General features: G+C 35.7%; 2 protein-coding genes across 6 annotated transcripts in view; one reads left to right on the top strand and one right to left on the bottom strand.

The window, feature by feature from the left end:
- The first annotated feature begins 3,507 nt into the window (after positions 1-3,507).
- LOC132200136 (uncharacterized) lies at positions 3,508-5,965 on the top strand. The gene is made up of 3 exons (XM_059625367.1): positions 3,508-3,697; positions 4,413-4,591; positions 5,450-5,965. Exons 2-3 carry the CDS (start codon positions 4,451-4,453, stop codon positions 5,672-5,674), a joined length of 366 nt encoding a protein of 121 aa, XP_059481350.1. The 5' UTR covers positions 3,508-3,697; positions 4,413-4,450; the 3' UTR covers positions 5,675-5,965.
- A 564-nt stretch (positions 5,966-6,529) lies between these two features.
- Positions 6,530-25,911, bottom strand: part of LOC132201559 (fat-like cadherin-related tumor suppressor homolog) — a 110,069-nt gene continuing 90,687 nt past the window's right edge. For 2 of the 5 annotated variants that reach the window (XM_059627790.1, XM_059627792.1), the window contains 27 exons: positions 25,093-25,478; positions 24,772-24,930; positions 24,545-24,716; positions 24,106-24,330; positions 23,680-23,703; positions 22,552-22,788; positions 22,104-22,432; positions 21,472-21,844; positions 21,203-21,411; positions 21,004-21,148; positions 20,734-20,895; positions 20,356-20,682; positions 20,022-20,303; positions 19,708-19,965; positions 18,847-19,650; positions 18,410-18,762; positions 18,146-18,289; positions 17,387-17,962; positions 16,643-17,129; positions 15,911-16,257; positions 15,044-15,439; positions 13,445-13,863; positions 11,701-11,995; positions 10,807-11,149; positions 10,038-10,163; positions 9,723-9,878; positions 6,530-8,750 (listed from right to left, as the gene is read on the bottom strand). In XM_059627790.1, coding sequence (XP_059483773.1) covers positions 8,242-8,750; positions 9,723-9,878; positions 10,038-10,163; positions 10,807-11,149; positions 11,701-11,995; positions 13,445-13,863; positions 15,044-15,439; positions 15,911-16,257; positions 16,643-17,129; positions 17,387-17,962; positions 18,146-18,289; positions 18,410-18,762; positions 18,847-19,650; positions 19,708-19,965; positions 20,022-20,303; positions 20,356-20,682; positions 20,734-20,895; positions 21,004-21,148; positions 21,203-21,411; positions 21,472-21,844; positions 22,104-22,432; positions 22,552-22,788; positions 23,680-23,703; positions 24,106-24,330; positions 24,545-24,716; positions 24,772-24,930; positions 25,093-25,478 — 8,243 coding nt within the window. In that variant the 3' untranslated portion in view covers positions 6,530-8,241. The remainder of the gene's footprint in view (positions 8,751-9,722; positions 9,879-10,037; positions 10,164-10,806; positions 11,150-11,700; positions 11,996-13,444; positions 13,864-15,043; positions 15,440-15,910; positions 16,258-16,642; positions 17,130-17,386; positions 17,963-18,145; positions 18,290-18,409; positions 18,763-18,846; positions 19,651-19,707; positions 19,966-20,021; positions 20,304-20,355; positions 20,683-20,733; positions 20,896-21,003; positions 21,149-21,202; positions 21,412-21,471; positions 21,845-22,103; positions 22,433-22,551; positions 22,789-23,679; positions 23,704-24,105; positions 24,331-24,544; positions 24,717-24,771; positions 24,931-25,092; positions 25,479-25,911) is intronic. The other 3 variants (XM_059627791.1, XM_059627795.1, XM_059627793.1) reach the window with 2 other exon arrangements.

Raw genomic sequence — 25,911 nt, 5'->3', positions numbered from 1 at the left:
GCCGGGCATGCAGACACATTTCTATATCTGATTATGTTGCACGGCCTGTTCCGAACGAGGAGGAAGAATCCAATCTCGCGACTGTCTGATTTTCTCCGTTCCCTTCCGCAGATTATATTGGCAAGCTAACAGACGCAGAGTTTGCTTACGAGACGCAAAGAAATGCGCGCCAGGGTTTTAGTCAGCAACGGAATTTTGGCGGTTTTGTTCGACGAAGGCTTTTCTTTGTTCTCTTTTCTGCTGAACATGAGATTATGTCAACGATTTTCCTATAATAGGATAACAGGACGTTTTTCCTTAAAAATAAAGTTTAGAAGTTAAATTCTTCTGCCAAATCAAGTGAAGAAAATAATAATAGTCTCTGTAAATCTAAAGAAATTTAAAATCTGATAATTTAAGCCTTTATTTTTGCTCACAAGATGGTCATTAAAAGTTGATTTTATTTAATTTGCTATAAAAGAACTTTGCTGTGGATCTTTGTAAAATTTTGTCAATCAGATTTGAAATTGGTAAGATTTTTTGATAATTGTAAATTGAAATCTGCTACTATTTACAGACTTCAATTACAATTTCTGTACTATATATTCAGAATTTTTAAATTTTTTCCCAGATTTGGATCAAAACTTAAACAGAGCTAAGCAATCAATGGCTTAATGTTTTAATTAAGTTTAAATTGATATTGATTTAAAATGCACTGATTTCTTTGAAAATCAATAATTGCTTTTAGTTGTAGGAAAAAAAGGAATTTTTTTTCCTTTTTCAAAATTTGAATAGCAAAAATAATTTTAAAAATTACAAAAAAAACTTTTGATACCTTTGGGACTCATTAGAGAATTAAAAAGCATAAATATAGTGAAGACGCGCTTCTTTTTAACTTTATTAAAAAAATTATAATAATTCAGAATCGACGAGAACCTAAATTTCCATCACAAAATTTCTGAGACTTAAGAGTTCTACTTTTTTTGCCCCTATTGAAGTCTGCGTGGCATTGTGCGAAACATAAGCAGTGGTTTCGGAACAAAAGAGAAACGAGACAAGGGGTGGAGACGCGGCGGCGCCACCCTGCGACATTGTTCCAGCGCCATAAGTTAATTAAGACGCCGAATATTAGGGCCCGCGGCGACTGTGCAGTCACTCGGTCGCTGCTGCTTTCGCCGCCGCCGCCGCGTCTTATCCGCCGACACACGAGCGAGCACCAAAAACGCGCGCGCCTTTGTCTGTTGACGAAGGGGTGATGCTGGCCACCCCTTTCATGCATAAATATACACTCTTGCACGAGACGTGTAACTCGGGGCGGCTGACGTTCAATTTCCGCCTCTTCCGTGTTCCTACAACCCAAAGCCAAATTGTTTGCGTTACTTTGTTTAATTATTATGGTGCTGCTCAAAGCTTTAGATAAATGTCATACTTTAAACTCTAATTCAAAATGAAGAAGGGTAAATTTTTTTAACTTATTAAAATTAATAAGTCTTAAATTAGTCAATAAATGTGCTAGTCTGTAGAAACATGATTTAAAGCAATATGAACGTTTACACGGTACTATCATTACTATGTGTGTGGTTTTTTTAACATCTTCAAAGACTCAAAGGTTATATTTTTATATATAAAAAAAATAAAATGAAAGTTCTAAGACAAAAGTAAAAACGATAGTAACATAATTTGTAAATAATACTCCTAAAAATAAGAATTTAACAGGAAAATATACATTAAGTTGATAATTTAAAAATTAGATAAAGTAAAAAAATTAAGAATAATTTGCAATTAAAAATAATAAAAGTTTACAATTATTATCTATTATTTAAAATATAAACTTTTATTATTATTTAATTTATTTGTTGTTTATTTGTCCATTTTTTATCGCAAAAGTCCCTACCTTTGAACCCAGTGTGAATTTTGATCGCAAAAATTTAATTTTGAGTTTTTGTGCCAGGGCAAAATATGGATGTCCGTTTTTATTGATCTGATGCCTTTCTAGGCATTTCCTGAGATGATTCCTGACTGCCATTACCTGCAATGCGTATTTGGTCTATATGTATTTTTAATTTGTCCACATTGTTACAAATACATTGTTTACATTCAATTTTTGAAAAACAATTAATTAGAAAAAGAGATCGTTGGACAAAAAGGGATCACCACTAGCAAAAAATTTGCTAAAACTTCCGAAATCAAAAAGACCCCATCCGCCGCAGTGAGCCTCTTTTCTAATTTCTTATTAAATTATTTTATTTTTGTAATTGAAACAAACTGGGGGATCTTAGAAAAAACATAGATTTATGTAAGTGTTTTGAGATAATTTTAAAATTAATATATATTGTCTCGAGATTCTCATGGTTACGCAATTAAAAAAACTAATTTTCAGCATTCTCCAAGACGTTCCAATAATTCTGACAGTATGTCCTTGTTAATAATGTATAGCCCCTGGGTCTAAAATTCTGTCCTTGATTACTTCCTGGGTGATAACATGGATAATCTGCAGCGCAATCGAATTAAGGTCGACCACTCGGGCCAAGGGTCTTCTCCTTGCCGCTCTCCAAGATGAAAGTTGGTTGGTTAATTACACTTGTTAATTTGCATGCCTCGTTACGGCGACTTGCCTTCCTAACTAAGAAGGGTCGAGTGCAAAAGTGCCGCAATGCTTAAAAGAGAAAGATATGAGAACATGTGTCACCGTCAGAATTATTTGCTTTTATTTAAGCGTGAAATATGCTTACTTTTAGTTTTCTATGTTATTGATGATATTTGTGATTTGTGCTTTATTTGAAGTGTCGCATAGGATGTATTCGCCTTGTTTATTATTTCATATTTTATATCTTTGACAATCCGTAATTTTTCGATAAAAAGATAAAAATTAGAATGATGAACTATTTTCAATAATAAAATATTTGAGGGATTTAATTTTTTGTTTTTGTACCAAAACGTTTTATCAATTTAAATTTATAATGCCGTTTTTTAAAATTTTCAGTTAATTCTGTAGAGGTAATAAAATTTTTCTTCCGAAAATAATATTTAAAGCAACACAATTAAATTTTTTTATTCCTACTCTTTAAAAAGCATGGTGACACGTCAAAGGCACCTAAACACAACTGTATAAATAATAATAATAAATCCAAAGATAATATTTTAAGCAAGATAAATATTTTTTTACCATTATGGAATTATTCAATTAATGCTTCAATCAGGAAATTCCTTACAATGCGCTTATTCAAACCGAATCCCCAAGCAACTTCCATTCGCAACTGGGTGTGTATCCAACGATCCTTAAAAAATAAAGTCACATTTAATTGAGGGTATTTTTTTTTCGACGTGGACGTCCACATGGAAAAATGTACATACGCGGGCCGGTGGCAAAAGTAACGACTTCGCGACATTAAATAAACGTCGGCGGGACACGGGACGCGCGTGGGGCGCAGGAAGGAACTGGCAGATCGGGCGAGAGGGCGCGCCAGCTCTGATTTAATTTAATGCTTTCGAGAATACGGACCGAGGGGAAATAATTAAGGCGGCGCGAGGCCCAAAATAGACCAGTGAGTGGTGGTGCTTCAGAGTGCGCGTCTCCGAATCTCGCGCTTCTCGTCTGCGATTCGAAAAAATTCGTCTGCAAATACCGAAAATAATATTTTTCAACGGCCCGAGAAAGGTCACAGGTCAGACAGTTACTCGCCCGGGAGGAGGTCACCTTTGGCAGCTCCGAAAGCAGGTGAGTTTGGCGTTCTCAGGATGAAAGGGGTTGGCGACCCGCCAAGGGATGTGAATTTAAAAACTGCGGAAAAAGTTCATCTTGAGCAAACATCCCGTCGCAAGTGCGCAAAAACCCGCTGCTGGAGTCTGCGGGGAATTTTTATTTTTGCTGTTTGTATTTTGAGGTTTTGCAAGAATTTATCTCGAGCACTCCGCGTACCGTTCGGGCTTGAGTGTTTTGTTTTTCCTTGAACGCACGTATTAGTTTCTGCTGACCCATATTTCCACAGAGACGCGTAATACATAAATATACACTGCCTCCTGATCTTCTCTTGATAAATTTTATTTTTAACATCACATATTTAATTAACCACAAAATTCTCAAATACAGAAAGCACTTTGAGGTGAAAAACAATTCTTGAATAACATTAACCCTCAAAATATTGTAAGAAAATTAATTTAATCTTCAAATCTATTTTGGCAAAGAAAAGTATCTAAATGTGTAAAATAAGAAAATGTTTCAAAATAAGTTTACAAAAATTAAAAAAAATTATTTTATAAAAAAATAAGAGTATAAAAAAGTAAAAAGAAATATATCAGTGTTAATAATTTGAAGTGTAAAATCTATTTTTCCCTTAATTTGATTACCAAAAAGAAAAAAAAAATAGTAAAGCATTATCACTTTTTTAATCTATATTATGCGTTATATATTTAATTTTATTTTTTTATCCAAGCACACACGCGCCCAGTGAGGTTGGAAGCTGAGGCGAAAATGGACGCCGTGTACCCAGAGCCGCTGTCTCGGTTGCATGCGTCTCAACAACACCGCCGTCCTGTCCGCAAAAACAAAGGCCGCAAAGGCTCAACAGCGGCGCGCTACAGGACCCAGCCGGTCACTTTCCAGGAAATACAGGTGCACTTCATTATTCCTTTTAATTTCACTTTCCAAAATATTATATAAGTTTTACACACAATAATTGCCTAAACATTGATCCAATTATTTTGCCTTTTTAATTCATTAAGAATTTGGCCTGGGCTATTTTAATTTTGGAATATTTTTATTATTCCTCAACAATTAGTAACATAAAATTTTATTCAGCAATTATTTCGATACCGTAAGATTGTTTTGTGTAAAAATAGATATTTTTAGAGTTTCACGGATTAGGGAATGATTCGCAGTGTTTAATTTGAAATTCAGCTTTTCCTTGTTGGGTTGTCTGCGTCGTTTATTTTTTCGAAGAAAAAATATTCAACTCTTAATGTTTGGGATGCGATAATTTCTGAGCTTACTCAGCGGATTTTGAGAGGAAACTCTACAAAACAAGAAATGACTCAAACAATTAGCCATCCAGGAAAATCCTAATTGCAATTCAAACCCCACCAAGAGTTAATTTTAGCACCAAATTAATTTAATTTGTGCGCCACAAAAGGCAAACTCTACTCAAATTAAGAATCTACCACTTGCATAATACACACAATATTAAAAAAAACTTCAAGAAATAATATGGAATTGAAAGGAAAAATGAGTAAATAAATTTTGCACTATTATTCTGCTTTTTTTTAATGAAAAAAATCTAGACACATTTTTTTTTGCAGATGCATCCATTCGGAACAGATAATTTTATTGCGCACACATTTTTATTTATCTTTCATTGTACTTTTAGTTCATAAGAAATAAAAAATTACATTCAATTAAACTAAATTTTATATTATATCCAAATTTTTTTTATAATAGTATTGGTTTTTAAATTTTTTGGTACCATTTGTTTAGGAAGTTGATGAGGAGAACCTGGAGGACGGTGGGTTTTTTTCAAGATGCGAGGCGCACAGCTCGGCCAATTCGAGGTCCGAGTTGGACCTGAAGGCGCACTTTTCCGAGTTCCTGAAGCTGCAGAAGGAGGCGATCAGCGAGCGGATAAAAGAGCAGCCGAGTGTTGCCGCGAAGGACAATCAAAATAATCAAAATAAGGCGCAGCAACCGAGGCCACCACTCTGACTGCAAGCACAAGTGCCTTCTTTTTTACGGAAAAAAAGTGCTCACTTTAATTATGTGAAGTGATTTTTAGACTAATTCATTGTTCTGCATTTGGTCCTCGAGTAGAAAAGAATATTTATTATATATTTCCACGAAAAGGTCCCCTTTAATTTGAGTTAAATATTTGACTTTGAAAATTATATATTTAATGTATGAATGATCTTTTTATATAATAATTTTGCGTTTATTACGTTAAAAAGTATATCGAGTGTTTTATGTCCGCTTTTAAATTTATTAAAAATAAAATTTAAAATTTACTAACAAAAAAGTATTTTAATTCATTTCCTACTAGTTTGATTCTTTGAAAATTATATTATTATTTGCGCTTTTAATTAAATAATATTTATTTTATTTTAATATATAATATGTATTTTTGTTAAATATGAAGAACATAAGAATATTTAAACCTAATTATTAGAAAATACAATTTATTTATAATATGTTTCAAGAACCACATAATCATAATCATATTATTTATGAAATTTACTTTGTCTCATCTAATTCTGTTTGCCATAACTTTCAATGAGCTGCTTGAAGAGGTTAGATTTGTAATTGAAAACTTACAATTAGTGATAGTGGAACTTGCCTGTTGAAACTATTTATCAAAGAACGCGCAATCTTTTAGCATATAAAATAATTATTTAATTTTTATTAATTTAGTCTCCTAGTCTTTGCTTCGTTTGTTAAATTTCTTACTTTAATTAACGTAATTCACATCAGTAATTATTAAGTTATGGTCAGTTTTTTTCTTACTATTTTCATTTTAGGATTGAATGCTTGATAGGGAATTATTTCGATGGAAAAAAAAGAATAAAATTTTCATTAAAAATACAATCATTTATTCTTATCAATTAACACTGCGTATAATACAAATATTCTCTCATCGTCTCTTTCATTACAGTTCATAATATATAAAATTATTCTGCGTTCGTTACTCTCAAGTGCGCTTCACAAACAATCAAACAAACTTCTTCTTCGTCCCAAAGTTTCGCACGCACCCGTCCAGGATTTATTTATACACAAGTTTAAAAGCCTTCAGCGCCACTTCTCTCGTTTTCCGTAAAACTCGCCACGCCAGAAGGGCAGTTCGCAGAAGGACAAAACAAATTGATCGATTTCAAAATTAAACCTATGGCAGCATTCACTTTTTTTCTGTACAAATACTTATATAAATCAACAAACAGCTTAAATTTTAAAATTAATGACTGATCGGCAGCACAAATACTGACAGGAAGGTTCGAGCGAGAGAGAGAAAAGTGATATGTGGAAATTTTCAAACCGAAACAAAAACAGCTGCTCTTGTTTTATACTCAAAGGCATATTGTCGCAAATCCTATCGAGACTTTATTATTCAGACTGAGATCTGTTCGTTCAGAAACCAAGAATGAAAGAAAATAAGTAATTAGCTTTTAATTATGTATATTATTTTTATAATTAAATATTTTGATTGAGCACGTTGAAAGGGTCCAAGCGAGTGAATTTTTACTTGCGCTCGATGAGGATTTTTTGAAGCTAGCACAAGATGAAGAGAAATTATTCTACCCGAAAATTGGATTACATAGCTGGAGCGGCTATTTTACTTGTTTTGTAAAAGGGTATTTGTCAAGCTGCGCGCGTGATGATGATCAAGAGGATGATACGTATTTCTTTTTTAAACTGAAATCATAAGCGACTTTGTTAAATATATAGAAAAGTGCAGGAGGCACATGAGGGAGATATTTCATTTTTTTTTTTATATTCAAGCATTCCTATTTTTTCATCATACAATTTTTTTTCTTTTCAATTATATAATAGAATTTCTTTGCGATTTTTCTTCATTTTCGTATAAAATAGCAGTCTTATGGAAAAATACTCCCTCTTCTGGTGGCAAGTTAAGTTCAAAAGTTCTCTCGTTTCAATACACTTTTTGTTAAATTTTACAGTGTAGTGTGTAAAAATTAAAAACAAGCAACCGTCAGTTATTACAATTAATTAGGACACCACGTTTTATATATTCAGATCAGCGATTTTCTTCATAAATATATTTATATAGCGACAGACGAGAGCGCCTAACAATTTATATATACACAAAATTTAACAAAGAAAAAAGATCTTTTTGAAATAATTTGAGGAAAGTCAGGACGGCCATTAGAAACTCAAGTTTTTATAGGAAGTATGTTTGTTTTTGAGAAATTTAAGTAGTTTTGTTTTTAGGCCTTCCTAGACTTTCCACAGAGGAATTCAACTCTCGTCCCGAGGATGGCACCTTATTTTGAATCAAATTAAATAAATAGCTATTCCAGTTTATTGCCTTCATAAGTAGTCTGGATTTTTCAAATCAATTTTTATGATAAATTCCAGAAATATTTTCATATTCTTCATAAATATCCTTTTTTTAAATCTAACAAGTTCTACTAAAGATTAACATCACAGTTGCGGGTGTTGTGCTTGAAACGGCACGACGCGTCCTGCCTTTGAAATAATTTCCTTCGAGTCCATTGATAATAAATTTACTCGGTCACTTTTTAAAATTTTGATCGAGCGTCCTGTCAGACCTGCGTGTGGGTGACGTCCGGCCACACGAACTTGGTCCTGCTTTTGGGTTCCGACTCGAACTCGGAGTCGTCGATGTCGCAGACGTCGCTGGCACTGGTGTAGCCGCCCGTCGACTCGATGCCAGTGATGATGGAGCCGTCCGGGTCCAGCCGGATTTGGCTGCCCTGCGGAAAGCCGTACGGGACGACGTCGTCCTGAGAGTCCTCGCTGGCCGCCCGCTGCAGCCGACTGCTCTTGAGCGGAATCAGCGCCTCTTCGTTTTCAGACTCGCTGACGGCGTACGAGGGTTTCGGCAGGTATTGGTTCAAATGGCTTCGGTACGCCTCCTTGCCGCGGTAAGGGTAGTCGTCGGCCATGTCACTTGTGTCCAGAATGGGCGAGGCCAGCAGTTTCTGCAGACACGAGCTCGGCGCCAGGTCTTCAAAGTCGGTGCCGCCCTCAGAGTCAACAGTGTAGCCGTTTTCCTCGCCATCCGCCTCGCGACGACACTCATCCAAAGGAACTGAAAAATCAAACACACTCATTGAAAAAATATTTATCATTAAAAAGTGTAATAAATTGCGAGAAGATTGCATTTTGAAAATAATTTTTCCATTGTCGAAATAATTATATAAATATGTGTCAAGTCGTCAAGTGCAATAAATGAAAAGTGAAAAAAAAAAACAGTTGATTTATTGGGAGAACTGAATTTTTGAAAGTTAACGTCTAATGTGGATTTTCTAAAATAATTTTTTTTTTTCTAAAAATTGGCCTAAACAAAATTGATAAAAATTTCAACAAATCACGTTCACATCACCCCAATTAAGACAGGAAAATATAATCAATAGGCCAGTTGACATAAAAATTCGCATTGATCTAATGGGAACAGTTTAAGAAAATTTATTTACAAAGTAGATATATCATAAGCTCCTCATTAATGCCTGCTTATTGCTGAATTATTTTACCCTTGTAATTTCACAATCACAAGATCCCACTTGTAAAAAATAAATTCTTGTAAATTTCTGTTATAGCCTCAATAAAATTCATGATAATTGTTATTTAAAAATAATTTTTTTTAGTTGTGTAAAACTTTAAATTTTCTTGAAATTCATTTTGTTTAGTGTTAGTTATCAATTTCATCATGAAAGCAATTTAAAGACGTTCCATGTGTTCACTTCAATTAATCATTTTATGAAGAATGAGTCGAGCCGTAGTAAAAATTTTGTATACACAATTAATAGATTTCTTGAGAGCACAATATTATTTAAAAATTATTGCAAATCAGACTAATATATTTTTTCATAATATTTGCCATAAAATAACATAGAATATTTAAAAAAAAAAGATTTTGCTAAAAACGTAAAATTGGTTATAAATGAATAATAAATATAATAAATTCTTTTAATTTTAACTTATTATAATAAAATTAATTAAAAAGTGTTAATTTTATTAAATTTTTAAATTAAATTACAATAGAGTAAATAAATTTTTGTACCTGTTCTGATTAGAGAGCTGTGAGTATTTGAGTGGCTCTCGTTACTCTCATTGCTGTGGAAGCTCGAAGTGTCCGGCACCTCGCTGCCAGGGACCTCAGTGATGTTGGGCAGAGGATTTTGCGTTTGATTCCAGTCAGAACAATCCCAGTGGTAACCTGAATTATTTCGAATTAGAAATCTGACCAAAATTCTAAGCTTTTTAATTCCATCGAATTGCAAGGAACAAACAAACAGTGATTGTAAATACAAATTTGCAACAATTAATTGAGAGTAAAACACTGCGGTGCGGTGTTTGTGTGGCAAGGGCTACTTACCCCCGAGCATGCGAGGGTCGTCCTCGAGGGAACTGAGGGAGGAGGCCGAGGCGCCAGTCATGGCCCTCTGCGGCCGGCTGTACAGCAAACCAGCTTTGGCGGGCAAGTCGGGCGCGCGACGCACATCTGCAAGCATTTTTCTTGTTTGCAAAGCTGCTTTTGCGCCCCGATTGTGCACACTCAATTCAAATTAATACATTTTACTGCATTCAAAGTTAGATTTACTTGTTGATTTGAAATTATTAGATACATCAAAAATCTAAATACGTATAATTAATTTAGCAACAGTTACATTAAAAATAATATTAATTAAAGACCAATGGCAGTTCCACGAAGGTTTTCCAATTAAGATTGAGATTCAGTAATATTTAATTTGAAATATTTTCAAGGATTAAGCCGTGTTTTAGCTTTACTAGCAGTTAAAAAAATTAAAGTTTCCGTGGGAAAAAATGAACCTGATTGTCAATCTCAAAGGTAAGAATACCATTTTTGGAACCCAAAGATATTTTTTCTAATTATGGAATTAAAAAGAAAAATATTGGTCTTTAAAATAATTTACATTTAGTTATATGAAGTTTCCGTCGTGCAAATTATATTAATTTCTCAAATTAAAAGCATATAAGCCAAATTAAAAATAAAATTGTCTGCAAATGAAAACAAAAGCTATAAAAAAGCTAAAATGAACACTTTTTTGTATAAAACAATCAACAATCGAGCAGCAAAATACACATTATAGACAAAAAGCTAGTTGGAAGAAAATTTCACTCACTGTTATTCCTGATTTTGTTCGGTTCCGCGTAGACGGCGCTCGCGGCCGCCGCGGTCGAGGACGGAATGTTGAGGTCCGACTCGATCCACGGCTTGTGCAGACTGTCCGTGTCGCTGGCTGGGTTGGACGGCGGCACCGGAGGCAGCGTCGGAATGGCGGCCACGTTTCGGTTCAAGTTGCGCAGGTAGCCGGGCGGGATGTTTTCCAACTCGTCGCCAGCCGAGCCGTAGTTGCGCGAAGTGTCCAGGTTGTTCAGGGCAGTGGCGTACGCAACGGCCGCCGCGTTTTCGTTGTTGGTGCTCGGTGTGTACGAAACGGGACGAGGTGGACATTGAGGAGGAACCTGTACACAAAATTTGGATTTAGAAAAGATTTGACAATGTTCTTTTCATTATTTGAAAGCAAATTTAACATGATTTGTAAGTAGATTATTAAATAATTAATAAAAAAAATGGATCATTTACTTTGGTGACAAGTTTTTTAAAGGAAACATTTAGACTAAAACTTAAGTTTAAAAGATTTCCTGGTAAACCACAACGTGATTTAAGGTGTCTTCTAGAAGTTCTACAAAAGTACTATGAACATCTTGTTGTGTGCATTGATATTTTGAAAGAAAATGGGAAACAAATAAAGGAGTTTTATCAAATGTCTACAAAAATAATTTTTGAAATGTATCAACAAATTGCATCATTGCATAATTATTTACTCTTTGAATAAAGTAAGAAAATGAAACCGTAATTTACATTTGATAGTAAATTTTTTCATAAAAATTGGAATATCAATTTAACACTTTTAAGCTATAAAATTAGTATAAATAATAAAAAATTACTTTGAGTAAAAGTAGAAACTTTAAAACCATATTTGCAATAATTTAAAAAAATAAATTTTACTAACTTGGCTCATCTCGAGGTTGCTGAGTTTGGAGCTGCGTTTGAAATCGACGTCGCAGCTGCGATTCGAGTTGAGAACAATGTCCTTCCTGGTCTCATTGTTGATGTTGCTGCTGCGTTTGTTGTTCCGCCGAATAGTGCAACGCCTGATGCAGATGAACAGCAACACCAGCACGAAAATGAGGAACAGGACGGCGCCGATCATCGCAATCTCCTCCCAGTACTGTCCAGCAGTGATTGGCGTGTTGTAGAGCATTTGGCCGCAAAGGTGGCCGGTCGCGTTCGGAGGACACAGACACCTGTCAAATTTCAATATGTTCCAAATTAATGACAATTTCTTACTTTCTTTGGCATTTTTTTAAAGCTATTAAAAATATTTTCCGTAATCTGAATGCTAAATTTAGGTCAGTCTATCCTTTGATTTTATTTTGCTTACTGATCATTAATTTAAATTGGAGAAATGTATAGTGAAAAATTATTTTAGAAATCACAAAATGCAAATAAGAAGCGATGTTAATAAAAAAATTCAACCCACTTTTATACCATTTTCCTAAAAGATTTATAATTGTAAGTTACGTAACTAACGTCTGTCTAAAAAACTCGTCATGAAAATTAATTAGTTCATTTCTTTTTAAAATATTGCCGTATTTGCAAATTTTTAGGTTGCATTGACCGCAATAGCATATTAATTCCATTAAATGATGTATCAATTTAATAATCCACTTCATTTAATAATCCATTGGCTCAATTTTAGGATAGGCATGTTTTTACTAGGTATGCGTGTCATGGTTTCCATTTTCTGCTTTGTACAAACAGTACAGATCACTCTGAAGCACAGGACAATTGTGTATGTAAATTTTGTGGTAAAATATGTAAACAGTATCATATAAATGATTGTCTAAAAAGAAATTGAGCCGGCGCGAAGTGGCAAAATGTAATGTCAAGTGTATTTGGACTTGGAGATTATATTTTTAGTGTTAAGTTGTGGCACGCCCATGGTGTTCAATCCAATAAAGAACAATATAATAATCCATTTAACATTGACATTATAACAAAAAATGACTAAGAATGACAAAATATTTTATTCAAAACAATTTTATAGTGAATTTGCGGAGATTTATTAATTTTTAATTTTATCTATTAATATTTTAGTATTCATTGCATCAATAAGATGAAATTTTTAAATTCCTTGGGCTAAAATTTGTCTATACAAATTAAATGCAAATATAAAATTAATTATATTTAAAAATTTAATAAATAAAAATGAGTTGCTTAAATTTTATAATAAAATTAGTTATTTTATTAGTTTTTAATTTTGTATAGTTGCACAAATCTTTTTGACAGTCTGCAAATAAGTCGATCTCTTTTATTTATGTTATTTTTCATTTTCTTTGATAAAAACAACCTGCCTTTTATAAGCAAAAACCTATTTTGACATTAATTGGTTATTTAAAGATAAACCTTAGAACAACATGGATATATAATTGATAAAAATGCATCCAAAAGTTGATTGCTTAAGGATTTCTATAGAAAATTATTTTTAATAAAATAATTTATACTGAAATAGTTTTGAGAAGGTAAAATTTTTCACGAGAGGATTGATGAATATGGATTTAAAAAAAAATTTCTTTTGTAAAATGATTCGTATAAAATATAACGTATTTCTGTTTAATTTGGCAGGCACTGATTCCAGTTGTTGATCAGAATAAATATTTTACTTTCTCCAGCATATGTAAATATTTATTTACCTGAAATTTCCGAATTCGTTGATGCAGGTGGCTCCATTGAGACAGGGCGAGTGGGCGCACTCGTCGACGTCCACGTTGCAGAGCTCGCCGGTGAAGCCCTTGCACTTGCACATGGGCGCCGAGTCGCCCTCCTCGCACACGCCGCCGTTCCTGCAGGGGTTGGGGTTGCAGAAGCGGCCGTACTCGCACCGTTTGCCACTTAGCCGGGGCAGACACTCGCACACGTAGTCGCTGCGAGGCGTGGCCAGGCAGCGGCCGCCGTGCAAACACGGGTTGGACGCGCAAGGGTCCAAGTCCACCTCGCAGCTCAGACCAGTGAAGCGCGCGTGGCACAGACACTTGTACGTGTTGCCCACTTCCTTGCACGTCCCGCCGTTCTGGCACGGCTGCGAACCGCAAACTCCGGCCGGAAGCAAAACCTAATAAAAATAAAAAGTTTTAAAATAAAGTTTAAAATATAAATAAATATTTTTTAAATATCATTGAAATTATTGTTTTTATTTCTTGAATCATTTCATATTTTAAAACAGTTAATTACCTGTTTTTTTAGTGAAAAAAGTTACATTTTCATTAATCAACACATTTTATAGATTTGAAACATCATTTGGTTGAATTTATTATAAAATGGATATTTTAGAATTGTTTATGGTAATTATTGATTCGAGCAAATAATTCACATAAAAAAATGCTTGGTAATTAATTGAGTTCTTAGCCATTCTACTCAAATAATTTCATAATATATTTATTTGGGTGGATAATTTTATATTAACAATTTTTCAAAAGTACAAAAAATAATAATTTACTCAATGAGGACTCCATGCATTTTAATACTATTTTATTTTGATTGTTTGATTCCATATTTTCATAATAATAAATCACTTCTAATCAAGAAAAAGGTTGCAACCGGAGACGCAGTTTTTCATACAAAATTTCTACATTGACTTGAACGATATTTAAATTTTTAATCAAATTCCATCCTGGAAAATTTTTCATTGATGAAATTATTTGTTAAGATTTGATAAATTCTGGGCATTTCTATGATATAGTAATATTAAATTTATAATTTAAAAAAAAATCTCAACATTATAAAATAAATAAAATTATTTAATAATAATACATTTAATGTGCATAAAGTTTTATGTTAATTTATTTTTAAATATTTTTCAAACTTAAGTTCTTCACATCATATGATCTTAAAAAAAATCAAACTTGAGACTGAAAACACCTAGAATGTATAATGGTAAACTTTTGATACATGAAGTATTTTTATTCTAAAATAAGGTGATATCCTCCGTTAAAATTTTTGTTAAAAAAAAGTCCTGGGCAAAAAAAGTCATTTTTGCACAGAAAAAAAAGTTTCCTTATTTTGAACAAAAAAAGTTTCCTTATTTTGAACAAAAAAAGTAAAAGATATTTTAATATTATTGTTCTTATTAACTAGAATTAGTACTTATGACTAAACCAATTTTACGTGGAATCTTATTAACTTGTTCACTTTACTGAAGACTCGTAAAAAAGTCAATTTTTTCACCAAGTGCTAATTTGGTAATTGCAGGAATGGCGTTCATATTTTTTGTCTAACCAATAAAAACAACATACCTGTTTGCAATGGAACTCAACGTTGGTGAACCTCTTGAGGGTGGCGACGAGGCTGGTGCCGCTCATGTGCAGCGGCAAAGTGATTCCGTCGATCCTGATGTCGTCCATGCAGCCGGAAAAGCCTCTCTGGACGTCCTCGAAGCCCAAGATGGTGGGGTGTTGTCGCACCTCAGCCCCAAAGTAGAGGTCATCGCGCTGTAGGTTGAGGACGTCGTTGATGCCCGGCGCTGACCCGTGGGCCACATGCTTGCCGTCGATTGTGAGTCGGGCGGTGTTGCTGTCCCGCGTCAGTTGGATCTCGTGCCACTGACTGTCACTGATGTAAGTGCTGCTCACGCGCACAAGACCCTCTCCACTGCCCAGGTCAAACCGGAACTGGACAACTCCATTCACCAGCTTAAAAAAAAAATACAATTTCAATGAAATTAACTATAAATTGTTTCTAAAATTTTTGGATTTCTATTTAAATTACTGTGTGTTTATAATTATGAAAGTATATAAAATTTTAAAACAGTTTGAATTTTTCCGTAAAAACTAGTAATCACTTGAGTTATAATTTTTATACAAATAATTTTTCATTAAAAATATGCATAGCAAAACAGAAAATGTCATTAAACCAGTTTAAAAATGTTTTCCCAAATTTCCGCAAATATTTTTCAAAGGAATTGCAATGAATTTGAAAAAATAATGAAATTGAGAACAGTTTGTGAGTAAAAAATTTAGCATGATTCTGGATTTCTAAATTATATTTGAAAACATCTTTAAAATATGTGACAAAAATGCTGTTCATAAACAATACGTCATTTAAAAAAACCAAATTTTTTCTTAAAATTATTCTGTTATTTTAATTTAAACGTGAAAACTCACCTCAAGAACATGGTAGTCCACCTTGCCAGCGGCGTACATCAAAGTTCCGGCCGGCTGCATAGTCCTGATCCTCATCGAGAGGTTCAGTCTGTCCAGCAAAGCCTTCTTCACTTGGTTCTTGTCCATCTTGTACTGGGCGTAGCTCTTGCCGCTGAAAGAAACCGGGTTTCTCGGGATGTAACAGGCCTCGTTGTGGCACTTGGAGATGTCGATTTTGCAGGTCGAACCGGCCATGCCTTCCGGACACTGGCAGGTGTAGCCCTGGGGCGACGCGTCCGGCACGCAGACCTTGAAGGAGGAGCACGGCTGGCGTGCACACTCATTCACTATTTTCTCACACCTCTCACCTGGACAAAAACAAATCACAAATTATTTGAAAGGAATTTTATATTTATTTTTATATTAACAAATAGATATTTTAATTTTAACAAACTTTTCTAATTTAAAAAGGGAGATTTACAGAGATGATATGTTTATATTCAAAAGTTTTAAATATTATTACTACCAACACACAATATATATAATCTCAATTAAATTTGCATTGCAGTATTTATAATTTCATTACAATAATTTGCTTAGATAAGAAAATGCGTTTCCAGTAAAATAAGTAAAATATATAATAAAATTACTTTTAAATTTAAATAATATTTTAATAAGTAATTTAAAAAATATCATATTATATTAATAGATAATAATTGCATTTAAAAAGTTGGTTTTTCTAACACAACTTACCGTCATATCCCTCTTTGCATTGGCAGAAGGCCTTGTGGAGGTGCGCCGGAGCGACGAAACTGTTCAACTCGGTGTTGACAGAAATGATCTGCGTCTTGTCCAGCAGGATCCGGTCCGAGCACTCTCCAAACTTGCAGAAGCCAGGCGTGCACTTCTTGAAGGTGATTTCGCCCACGGTGAGGCCGGTGGCCGCCTCCAGGTCGTCCAGGTTGTTGTTCAGGGCGCTGTGCACCTCTGCGGCAGGTACGAGGGCTCCGGTGGGGGACCTGACGGCCACCAGGACGTCCAGCCCGGGCGCCGCTCTCTTCAAACGGATCTTCTGCTTCGTCTGGGAAGGAGCCGTGGGCTGCAAACTCAAAATCATGACGTCCTTCAGACGCACGTTCAGGGTGGACTTGATGGCCTTGATGAAGTTCTTGCGGTAGCTGTAGAGGAAGTCCTCGGGAGTGACGTCCAGGAAGCGGATTATTACTGCCTGTTGCAACACCTGAAAATGGCCAGAAAATTTTAATTTACAACACAAAAAATGAGAAAAAATATTGTACAATATTAGTTTTTAATAAAAAATAAAAAAAAAATCATTTAAAATTGGTAAAATAAGAAGTAAATGCTTTAAATGCAAAGATTTAATATTACATCAAAAAAACTTTAACGCCTTGTGAAATAAAATTAGAGAAAACATTGATAAAAAAAATAAGCCTATATTTAAAACTGCCACATTCTAAAATTAAACTTTGAGCTCACCTCATCAGCAATTGGCTCAACGTTGACTTTGATTAGGATGACGGATGAGAACTTGCCGTCCGAGACTGTGACATTCACTTGATAGACCCCAGCGTCCAGTCCTGGCAAAGCAGTGAGAATTCCTTCGACGGGATCGATTTCAAACAGCTCCGAGGGGTTCGGAACACTCGGAGAAGGCGCCAAGGCGTAGCTCAGTTTGTCGTACTGGTCTTGATCGGTGGCAAAAACTCTTCCCATGCGTCCACCTGGGAACTGGTCCAGGTAAGAGTTGACCGAAATGTCCAGAGGGGTGATGACAGGCGGGTACTGTGACTCCTCAATCACTTTTATTGAGGTTCTGGTGTCTGAATAGAGAGGAGGCGAGCCATTGTCGTAGACTCGGATGTGCAGTTGGTAGCTGTCTTTGATTTTGTGGTTGAATCGGGCCGCCGTTTTCAGAATTCCGTCCTGCTCTAGCATGAAGGTGTTGTCCTCGTTGCCGGAGCGGAATTCGAATGTGTAAGGGGCGCCGTTCGGCCGGTCATCAGCATCAGTCACAATGAACTTCAACAGACTGTGGCCTGGAGGTTTGTCCTCCTAAAATTTTAGACAATAAAGAACACAATTAGATAATCTGAGAATTTATTTAACAATGTGCAGAAAACCCTGAGAATAATTTTAAAAATTTGGAAGAAATTATGTGAAAATTAAAAATTATTCTTTTTTAACTGCAAGATATGAATACTTCAACTCATATTTTTTTTAAATTTTAGTTTGTACCTGAATAAAGGCAGAGTAGTTCATTTGAGAGAAGAGTGGTGGGTTGTCATTGGCGTCAGAAATGTCAATGTTGACCATGACAGTGCTACTCAGTTGATTCTGGCCATGATCTTTGGCCTGAATTTCAAGAACATAGCTGGAGATCTGTGAAAACAAAATACAAATTCAAATTTTTTTATAATATCTAATATAAATTTTAAAGGAGGAAACATTCTGATTAGTAAAAATCTCTTAAATTTTCTCTGCATATAAAATGTAACTCACCATTTCACGGTCAAGCTGCTTGGAAACTGAGATGTAGCCACTCTTCTTGTCCATGAAGAACTGCTCATGTCTGTCCCCATTCTCAATGGAATAGCTCACTTCGCCATTGGCGCCGCTGTCCAGATCGTTGGCCACCACTTGCAGAATTTTATCTCCAACCTGCGCGTCTTCTCTGATTCTGGCACTGTAGGACACTTGGTTGAAAATGGGCGCGTTGTCATTGCTGTCAGTGACTGTGATGTTGATGGTGGCGTAGTTGCTCAGGGGTGGATTTCCTCCGTCGATGGCCTGGACTGTCAGGAAGTACTCCTTGGCCCTTTCGTAGTCAAGGTGCTCGGCCACGATCAAAGTTCCTGAAATCACAAATTTCAGTTAATTACAACAAATCAAATATTGTATTTAAAAGATTTTTCCTTATTTATTACTAATCAAATTACCTGTCTTTGCATTCATGTTGAACTTCTTGTGCTCATTGCCTCCAACAATGGAGTAAGAAATTTCAGCATTGACTCCAGTGTCTTTTGAAGTGGCCAAAACACGGACAATTTCAGTCCCAATGGGGGCAATTTCCGGAACTTTTGCGTAGTAGTTTTTGGAAGCAAACTCTGGCGGGTTGTCATTGATGTCCAGGACGACGACCTTTACCACTGCTGTGGAGGAGAGCGCAGGTGTGCCTTGGTCACTGGCCTGCACCGTCAGGTTGAAAATGGCCCTCTGCTCTCGGTCAAGTGGCTTGGCCAGAGTTATTATTCCACTGTCCCCAGCCATTTTGAAGTGGCCAGCAGCAGAATCCAGCAGGGCGTATTTGACCTTCCGGTTGACCCCAATGTCCTTGTCAGTGGCGTGCACCTTGGTCACCAAAGTCCCAACTTCGGTGTCTTCAGGTAAATTCACCGAGTAGAGTTTTGTGGAGAAAATCGGTGCATTGTCATTCAAGTCGGACACAAGGATTTCAACCAGGGAGGAACATTCGAAGCCAGGCTTGTCTTGCTCCTGGACGTGGGCAACCAGGTTGTACTTGGGTTGTTCCTCTCTGTCCAGCAGTCTGTTGGTTTTCAGCAGGCCCTTGGACTTGTCGAGATAAAATTTGTCAGCACCGTCACCAGTCAGGTAGAATCTGAGGTGCGCATTCGGCTCCTCGTCAATGTCGTTGGCCAAAATTGTGAGGATGAAAGTGCCAGGCTGAGTTCCTTCAGACAAGACCTTTCTGTACCGGTGCCGCAGGCAGTACGGTGGATTATCTAAGAAATTTAAATTTATATAAATTTTCTCTCTCTTTAATTTGTAACAATTCTTACCATTTGCATCGAGAATTTCAATGGAAAGTTTGGTCTTGGCAATGTGCTCTCCGTCTGTGGCAACAATGTCTAGGACGTATCTAGGAATGGACTCTCTGTCCAGGAATTTGCTGACAAAGACTTCTCCCGTGCTCCTGATTGAGAATTCAGATCTTGAGTCTCCACCTGTGATGTAGTACTGAACAAGAGACACGTCCAAGTCCAAGTCACTTGTTTTCAAAGTTTTGATTACAGTGCCAGGTAAAGCATCCTCATTCACTAATAAAATAAAAAGATTAAAACTTGTCAATTTAGTATAAGTTGGTAGATTTTACCTGCTGCGTCGTAGTGGCTTTCGGAGAACACCGGTGGATTGTCATTGTAGTCCTTGATTTTGATGTGCACCTGCGTCAGAGCAAAGTGCTTGTTGTTTCCATTGTCAGTGGCCACAACTTGGAACTTGTAATCAGACTGCTTCTCCATGTCAAGTGGAATTAGGGTAGTGATCCAGCCGGAAAATTGGTCAATAGTGAAAACATTTGCCAAATCACCAATGTCAGTGTTGAAAGTGTAGCGGATTTCTTTGTTTTTACTTTGGTCGGCATCATGAGCAATGACTAAAGAGGGACAAAATTATAAAAAGTATTAAATTTTTACTTTAAAAGTTACCTCTCAAAATTGAAGAGCCGTCTTCAACATTTTCTGCCACTTCGACTGTGTAAGGGTTGCTTTCAAACTTAGGAGCGTTGTCGTTTTCGTCCAGAATTTTGATCGTGACATCCGAGACGACTGTGAGGGGAGGACTGTCATCCGTTTCTGCCAGTACTGTTACCACATAAGTGTCCTTGGTCTCTCTGTCCAGCTTTCCAGCCACGGTCAACTGGCCATCGACTCCGATGTTGAACAGAGGCGCAGGATCCTCAGTGCCATCCTTTGAAATTATTCGGAACTTGACTGGAGCGGCAGAAGACATTTTCACCGTCGAGATTATTAGGCCTGCAAAAAATCATAAATACATGGTTGAAGTTTTGCTCGAATATAATTTACCAGGCTGTGAGTATTCGGATATGAAGAATTTGTCATCGTGTCTTTCAAAAGCAGGTGGCACATCTTGGGTGTTCATCACCAACACCTCAACTGTGAGATCAGAATTAAGACTAGGCGTGCCCTTATCAGTAGCTCTGACAAAGAATTGGAAGACTTGATTTTCTGCAATAAGAAAGGAAAATTTAATTTGATATATTTTTAAAATTTGAATAAAAAACAAGTTGCAATAAAATATAATCTAACATTAATCAATTCTGAATTTAATTTTACCTTTTCCTACGACACTTTTGAGCAAAGAAATTTCACCAGTGTGTCTGTGCACAGTAAAAAGCTCCGCGACAGGTGTATTGGCAGTCTCATAAATTGAGTATTCAACCTCAGCAGCAGACCCTTCATCCGGGTCAACAGCTTTTACCTATTAATTAAAAAATAAAATTTCCTCATTTTTAAAACAAAATAAAATGCAAACCTTCATAATAGGAGAACCAGCTGAAAAATTGCTGAAAATGCAGGCTCTCGCCTCCCTGAGTAGAAACTCTGGTGGATTGTCATTTTCGTCAAGGACCTTGACCCTGACCTGGGCAAAGGCAGACCGGCCACCACCATCAGTGGCCATCACAGGGATTTCGTACGATTTGATCTCCTCTCTGTCTAGAGGCTTCTTACTCACTATATCACCTGAAGATAAAAAACAGAAATTTAAAAATTCCACTTTTATTTCTAGTTATGGTAATTTACCAGAGCCAGGGTTGATTTCGAAGGTTTCGCTGAGCAGGTCGGACGGGATGCTGTACTTGACGCTTCCGTACTCATTTCTGTCCTTGTCTGTGGCCACAACTTGGGTCACAGGCATGCCAGCAACTTGGTTCTCAGTGATTTTGGCTTCGTAGATGGGCTTGGAGAACACCGGGTTGTGCTTGTTGGCCGATAGAATGTCGATTTTGACCCGCGCGAAACTGGTGTAGACACCATCGGTGATGGACACATTTAGGTGGTAAACTGGCTGCTGGGCGAAATTCTGCATGTTGATGAGGGAGATGACGCCAGAGCGGTGGTCCATGTGGAAAATCTGCTGCTCGTTTCCACCCACAATGGAATAAGTCAAACGCTCCTAAATAACATAATTAAAATAAATACATTAGCTGGTAAATATTTTTTTGTTTTATTTTCTTATGTTAAATTTAAATTATAAGAAAATTGATGAATTTAAAATCAATTATATATTGTGTAAATTTAGACAATTTGAAATGAAATAATTTTTAAATTAACAATAATAATTTGGCACATTTATTTGAATTTATCATTTGATTTACCATGGATTTGAACCATTGGGAATAAACTTTATTAATCAAAAGGAAATTGTAGTCTACCTGGTCAATGGAGTCTGGGTCACTGGCAGTGACAACGGTCACAAATTGAAGGCGCTGCGCTTGTTCCGAAAGGAAGCAGGTGTAAGACGGCTGCTCAAACCTTGGAGGATTGTCATTCATGTCCACAACAGACACCCAGACATGGGCAGTTGTCGAAAGTCGAGGAATGCCCGAATCAGTGGCCACCACGATGAAGTGGTGCGACCTGTGCAGCTCATGATCCAAAGATCTTTTCAGGTAAATCGAGCCGTCATCTGCATCAATATGGAAATACTCGGTCGAGTTCTCCGAGTCCTTTTTAATTTTGTACGTGATTTTTTTATTGATACCTAAAAATCAAACAAGAAATTCAATTGTGTTTCTAAAAAATTGAATTAAAAAATTGCATCATAATAATTTATCTTTTTCAGGTTTGTTAAGCAAAATTAAAAAATTTGGAGAAACTTACCGGTGTCATTGTCTCTGCTAACAACTTTGAGAATGGAAGTGCCGAACGGTGCTGCCTCTGACACAGAAATGTTGTACGAGTCCTGCGTGAATTCTGGCGCGCAATCGTTGACGTCCTCCACTCGGATGCTGGCAATGACCTCAGCGTAAACGCCGGACACACTGTCCGTTGCCCTGATTGTCAACTCGTACTGCTTCTTGTGCTCGTAGTCCAACTCGTCCACCACGTAAATGGCGCCTGGAGACAATTACAAGCGCAGAAAATAGTTAGAAAATATTCATTTTATTATTGATTAGATCAGAGCTGCTTATTTACAACAGAAAATTGATTTCAACTGACACAAAAATAATGCAATTAAATGTCAGATGCATATAAAAATTTGTTTGGATATTGAAAAAAAAATCAAAATATGTAATCAGTGGAAAAATTATGAAGATAAAAAAATTATAAAAAATAAAATGTTAAAAAAAAGTATAAATTGAAATACAAAAATTTATTATACAATTCTTAATATAACATGAACAAATATGAGAAATTTTTTATTTTTTATTTTTTGGCTAGTGTTTAATTTAATTTAGAAGATTTAAAGTTTAATGTTAAATCAGAGTTCCATATTAATTGAAAAAAGTTGCAACATAAAGAATCAGGAATATGAATGCATATTTTAGCAAATGATTTTAATGATAAGAAAATTTGGAGTGCTGATGGTATTTATAATTCTGAAGGCGACTCGCAACATGCAATCACTACATCTAAAGAACTGCTTGCTATTTTCATAATGTTTCTACAAACTAATTAGCAAAAATCGGCAATAGTGATGTGTGCAGATGAGATGTGGATGCACAGCTGAAAATAATGTTTAATGTGAGAGCACAAAAATAATAATAAAAAAAACTCACTAATAAGGCGCTAAAAATTAATGAGGGTGCAAATAAAATTAGCGTTGAGAAGGTGGATTAATTTGATGAAACAAAGGAAATCATCGTCTCATGCCACAAGCGGACAAAAAAATAACACACGCTTTAATGTGCAGATTAAATTTGTGGAGGAAGGTGTGATAAAACTATATATAAAAGCTGCAATTTGTACAAAAGCGCAAAAAACCGATTATTATGATAAAATACTCACAGGGACCATTGCTAGTGTCAGGGGCTGTAAGGACAAGGATGAAAAAACTAATCAGTAAAATGTGTGGAGAGCAAAATGTAAATATTTCAGCAATCCTCGTCGATTTGGAGAAGTTTTTTGAACTGAAATACTCTCAGGGGGGCAAACACACATGCCTTTGCATGCATGATGCGTGGCCCGAATGTATTTTTCTTTATTTTTTTCATACTGGCTGGTGAAGTTAGGATTAAAAATCTTCTTCGATAATTAGGGATTACAAGCAGCAATAAGGTGCACTTTATTTAATCCACTAATTTTTACCAATATGGGACTATTTGTGTTTGATATTCATTTAATCCATCACCTTAAACTTAATTATTGTTAAATTTTAATTAATCGCATCCCTTAATCGTATTCTAGAACCCAAAAATTAAGTGGGTTACTTACCAGTGTTGAAATCAAGAGCAAATTCCTCAAAGTCGTTGCCCTTCTCGATGGTGTAAATCAATTTTCGGCCCATCGGAGACTCAGCCTGGATGTTCAGACTTAATGGTGAAAGCACCTCAATGTCTTCTAACACAGTGTCAGTGTAGAACTGCTTGTCAAACACCGGCATCGAGCGGTCAATCACTTTGATGTGTAAAGGCACTTCAGTCGAACAAGGAGTGATTCCTGAAAATTACAAAAATCACATTTAACAAAATTCAAATTTAAAAAAAAAAAGTAGTCTTCAATTTATTCATATTTTCCAGAAATAGAAAATGCTAGAAAAAATGAATGTTCTACTTTAGAAGAATAAATTTTATAAAGGAAAAAGTAAAATCAAATCAAATTAGTGCCACTTTTCCTTAAACTTTTGATTAAGAACAGATTTAAAATAATTTACCGTTGTCGTAGGCACCAATGATAAGCTCATATTCCCTGTTGTGGCCTTCGAGGTTCTGTTTCAAGGTGACTTCGCCTGTTTTGCGGCAAACTTTGAACAGCTCGCCATGGCCTTTGTGCAGTTCGTAGCGCACCTCTCCGTTTTCACCCTTGTCCATGTCAACCGCTTGCACCTGTTGATCGAAAATGAAATCATTTGATTGTGTTGATTTAATTTATATAACTCGCCTTGTAAACTTCTGATCCCTTGATGGCGTCAACAGACACCACGGCGTAGTAGGGGAGGTTCACAAACATGGGGCAGTTGTCATTCATGTCCAGTATGGTGACATTGACAATGACATGGGCCACTCGGGGCCGATCTGCTCGGTTTTCATCACTCCTGGCCTAGATTGGAAAAAAATTATATCATAAACAGAACAAAATCTTAAATCCGCTCTTTAGAAGAACTAGCATCAAAAATAACTAACTTAATATTCCCCACTATTGAGCCTGACAAATTATTTTGATTTTAAATTTATTAATTTTAATTCTTTTATACAAATTTACCTCTACAATAAGTTCATAGTTGTCCTTTTCCTCCCTGTCAAAACGCCTGCCGGTGGTCTTGATGGCGCCTGAAGTGGGTCCAATGACGAACATGTCAGTCGGGTTGAGGATTTTAAACACCAGGTGCTCATTCAAGGCGCTGCCCAACACATTAACCACTGCCACGGTTGTGATTTTGGTCGAGTTTTCTGTGATTGAGCCAAAGTAGACGTCCTTCTGGAAGGCCAGGCCCGAGTTTTCAGATCGCTCGACCTTCACATTGACGTGCGTCACTGTGCTGAAAGTGCCGTCGGACACTCGGAGGTGTAGTTTGTAATAAGGCAGCATGTTGGCCGTGTTTGAAACTGTGATGATACCCGTGTTTTCTCCAACAGCGAATGCTTTTCCTGAGAAAAATTAGTTTTGAATGTTCTGGTTCAATTTTTCTTTTAGATTATACAATAATTAGTAATTTGCAAACATTATTATTTTAAGTATAAATAATTAATAAATTAAATTCAAATCTGCCATAGTATTTAACGGTATTTAATTTACGCATATTCACATCAAATATTCTTTTCAGATTAATTAAATATTATCTCAAGTGAGGATTTACACACTGTATTAAAAATATTTAAAAATTTATTCTTATTTTGTTACCAAAATTTATTCTATGTGCTGCAAAATATAATAATAAACAATTAATAAATATTTATAATTTATAAAATTAAAGTAAGTTAAATTTACAATAAATCAAATAATTAATATAAAGAAACCATAAATTAACACTTTTACATTTTGTAAAATATTTTTTTTTAATAACTTAATATTAAATAAATC

This window comes from Neocloeon triangulifer, unplaced genomic scaffold, assembly GCF_031216515.1.
Source record: "Neocloeon triangulifer isolate White Clay Creek 2 clone unplaced genomic scaffold, ASM3121651v1 ptg000014l, whole genome shotgun sequence".
NCBI lineage: Eukaryota > Metazoa > Arthropoda > Insecta > Ephemeroptera > Baetidae > Neocloeon > Neocloeon triangulifer.
This window is presented reverse-complemented; position numbering and strand designations above follow the sequence as displayed.

Bases quoted from the DNA above. Each gene is read 5' to 3' on its own strand.
- LOC132200136 (XM_059625367.1), top strand. From the start codon at position 4,451: ATGGACGCCGTGTACCCAGAGCCGCTGTCTCGGTTGCATGCGTCTCAA. The intron at 4,592-5,449 runs GTGCACTTCATT...CCATTTGTTTAG, and splicing joins TCACTTTCCAGGAAATACAG to GAAGTTGATGAGGAGAACCT.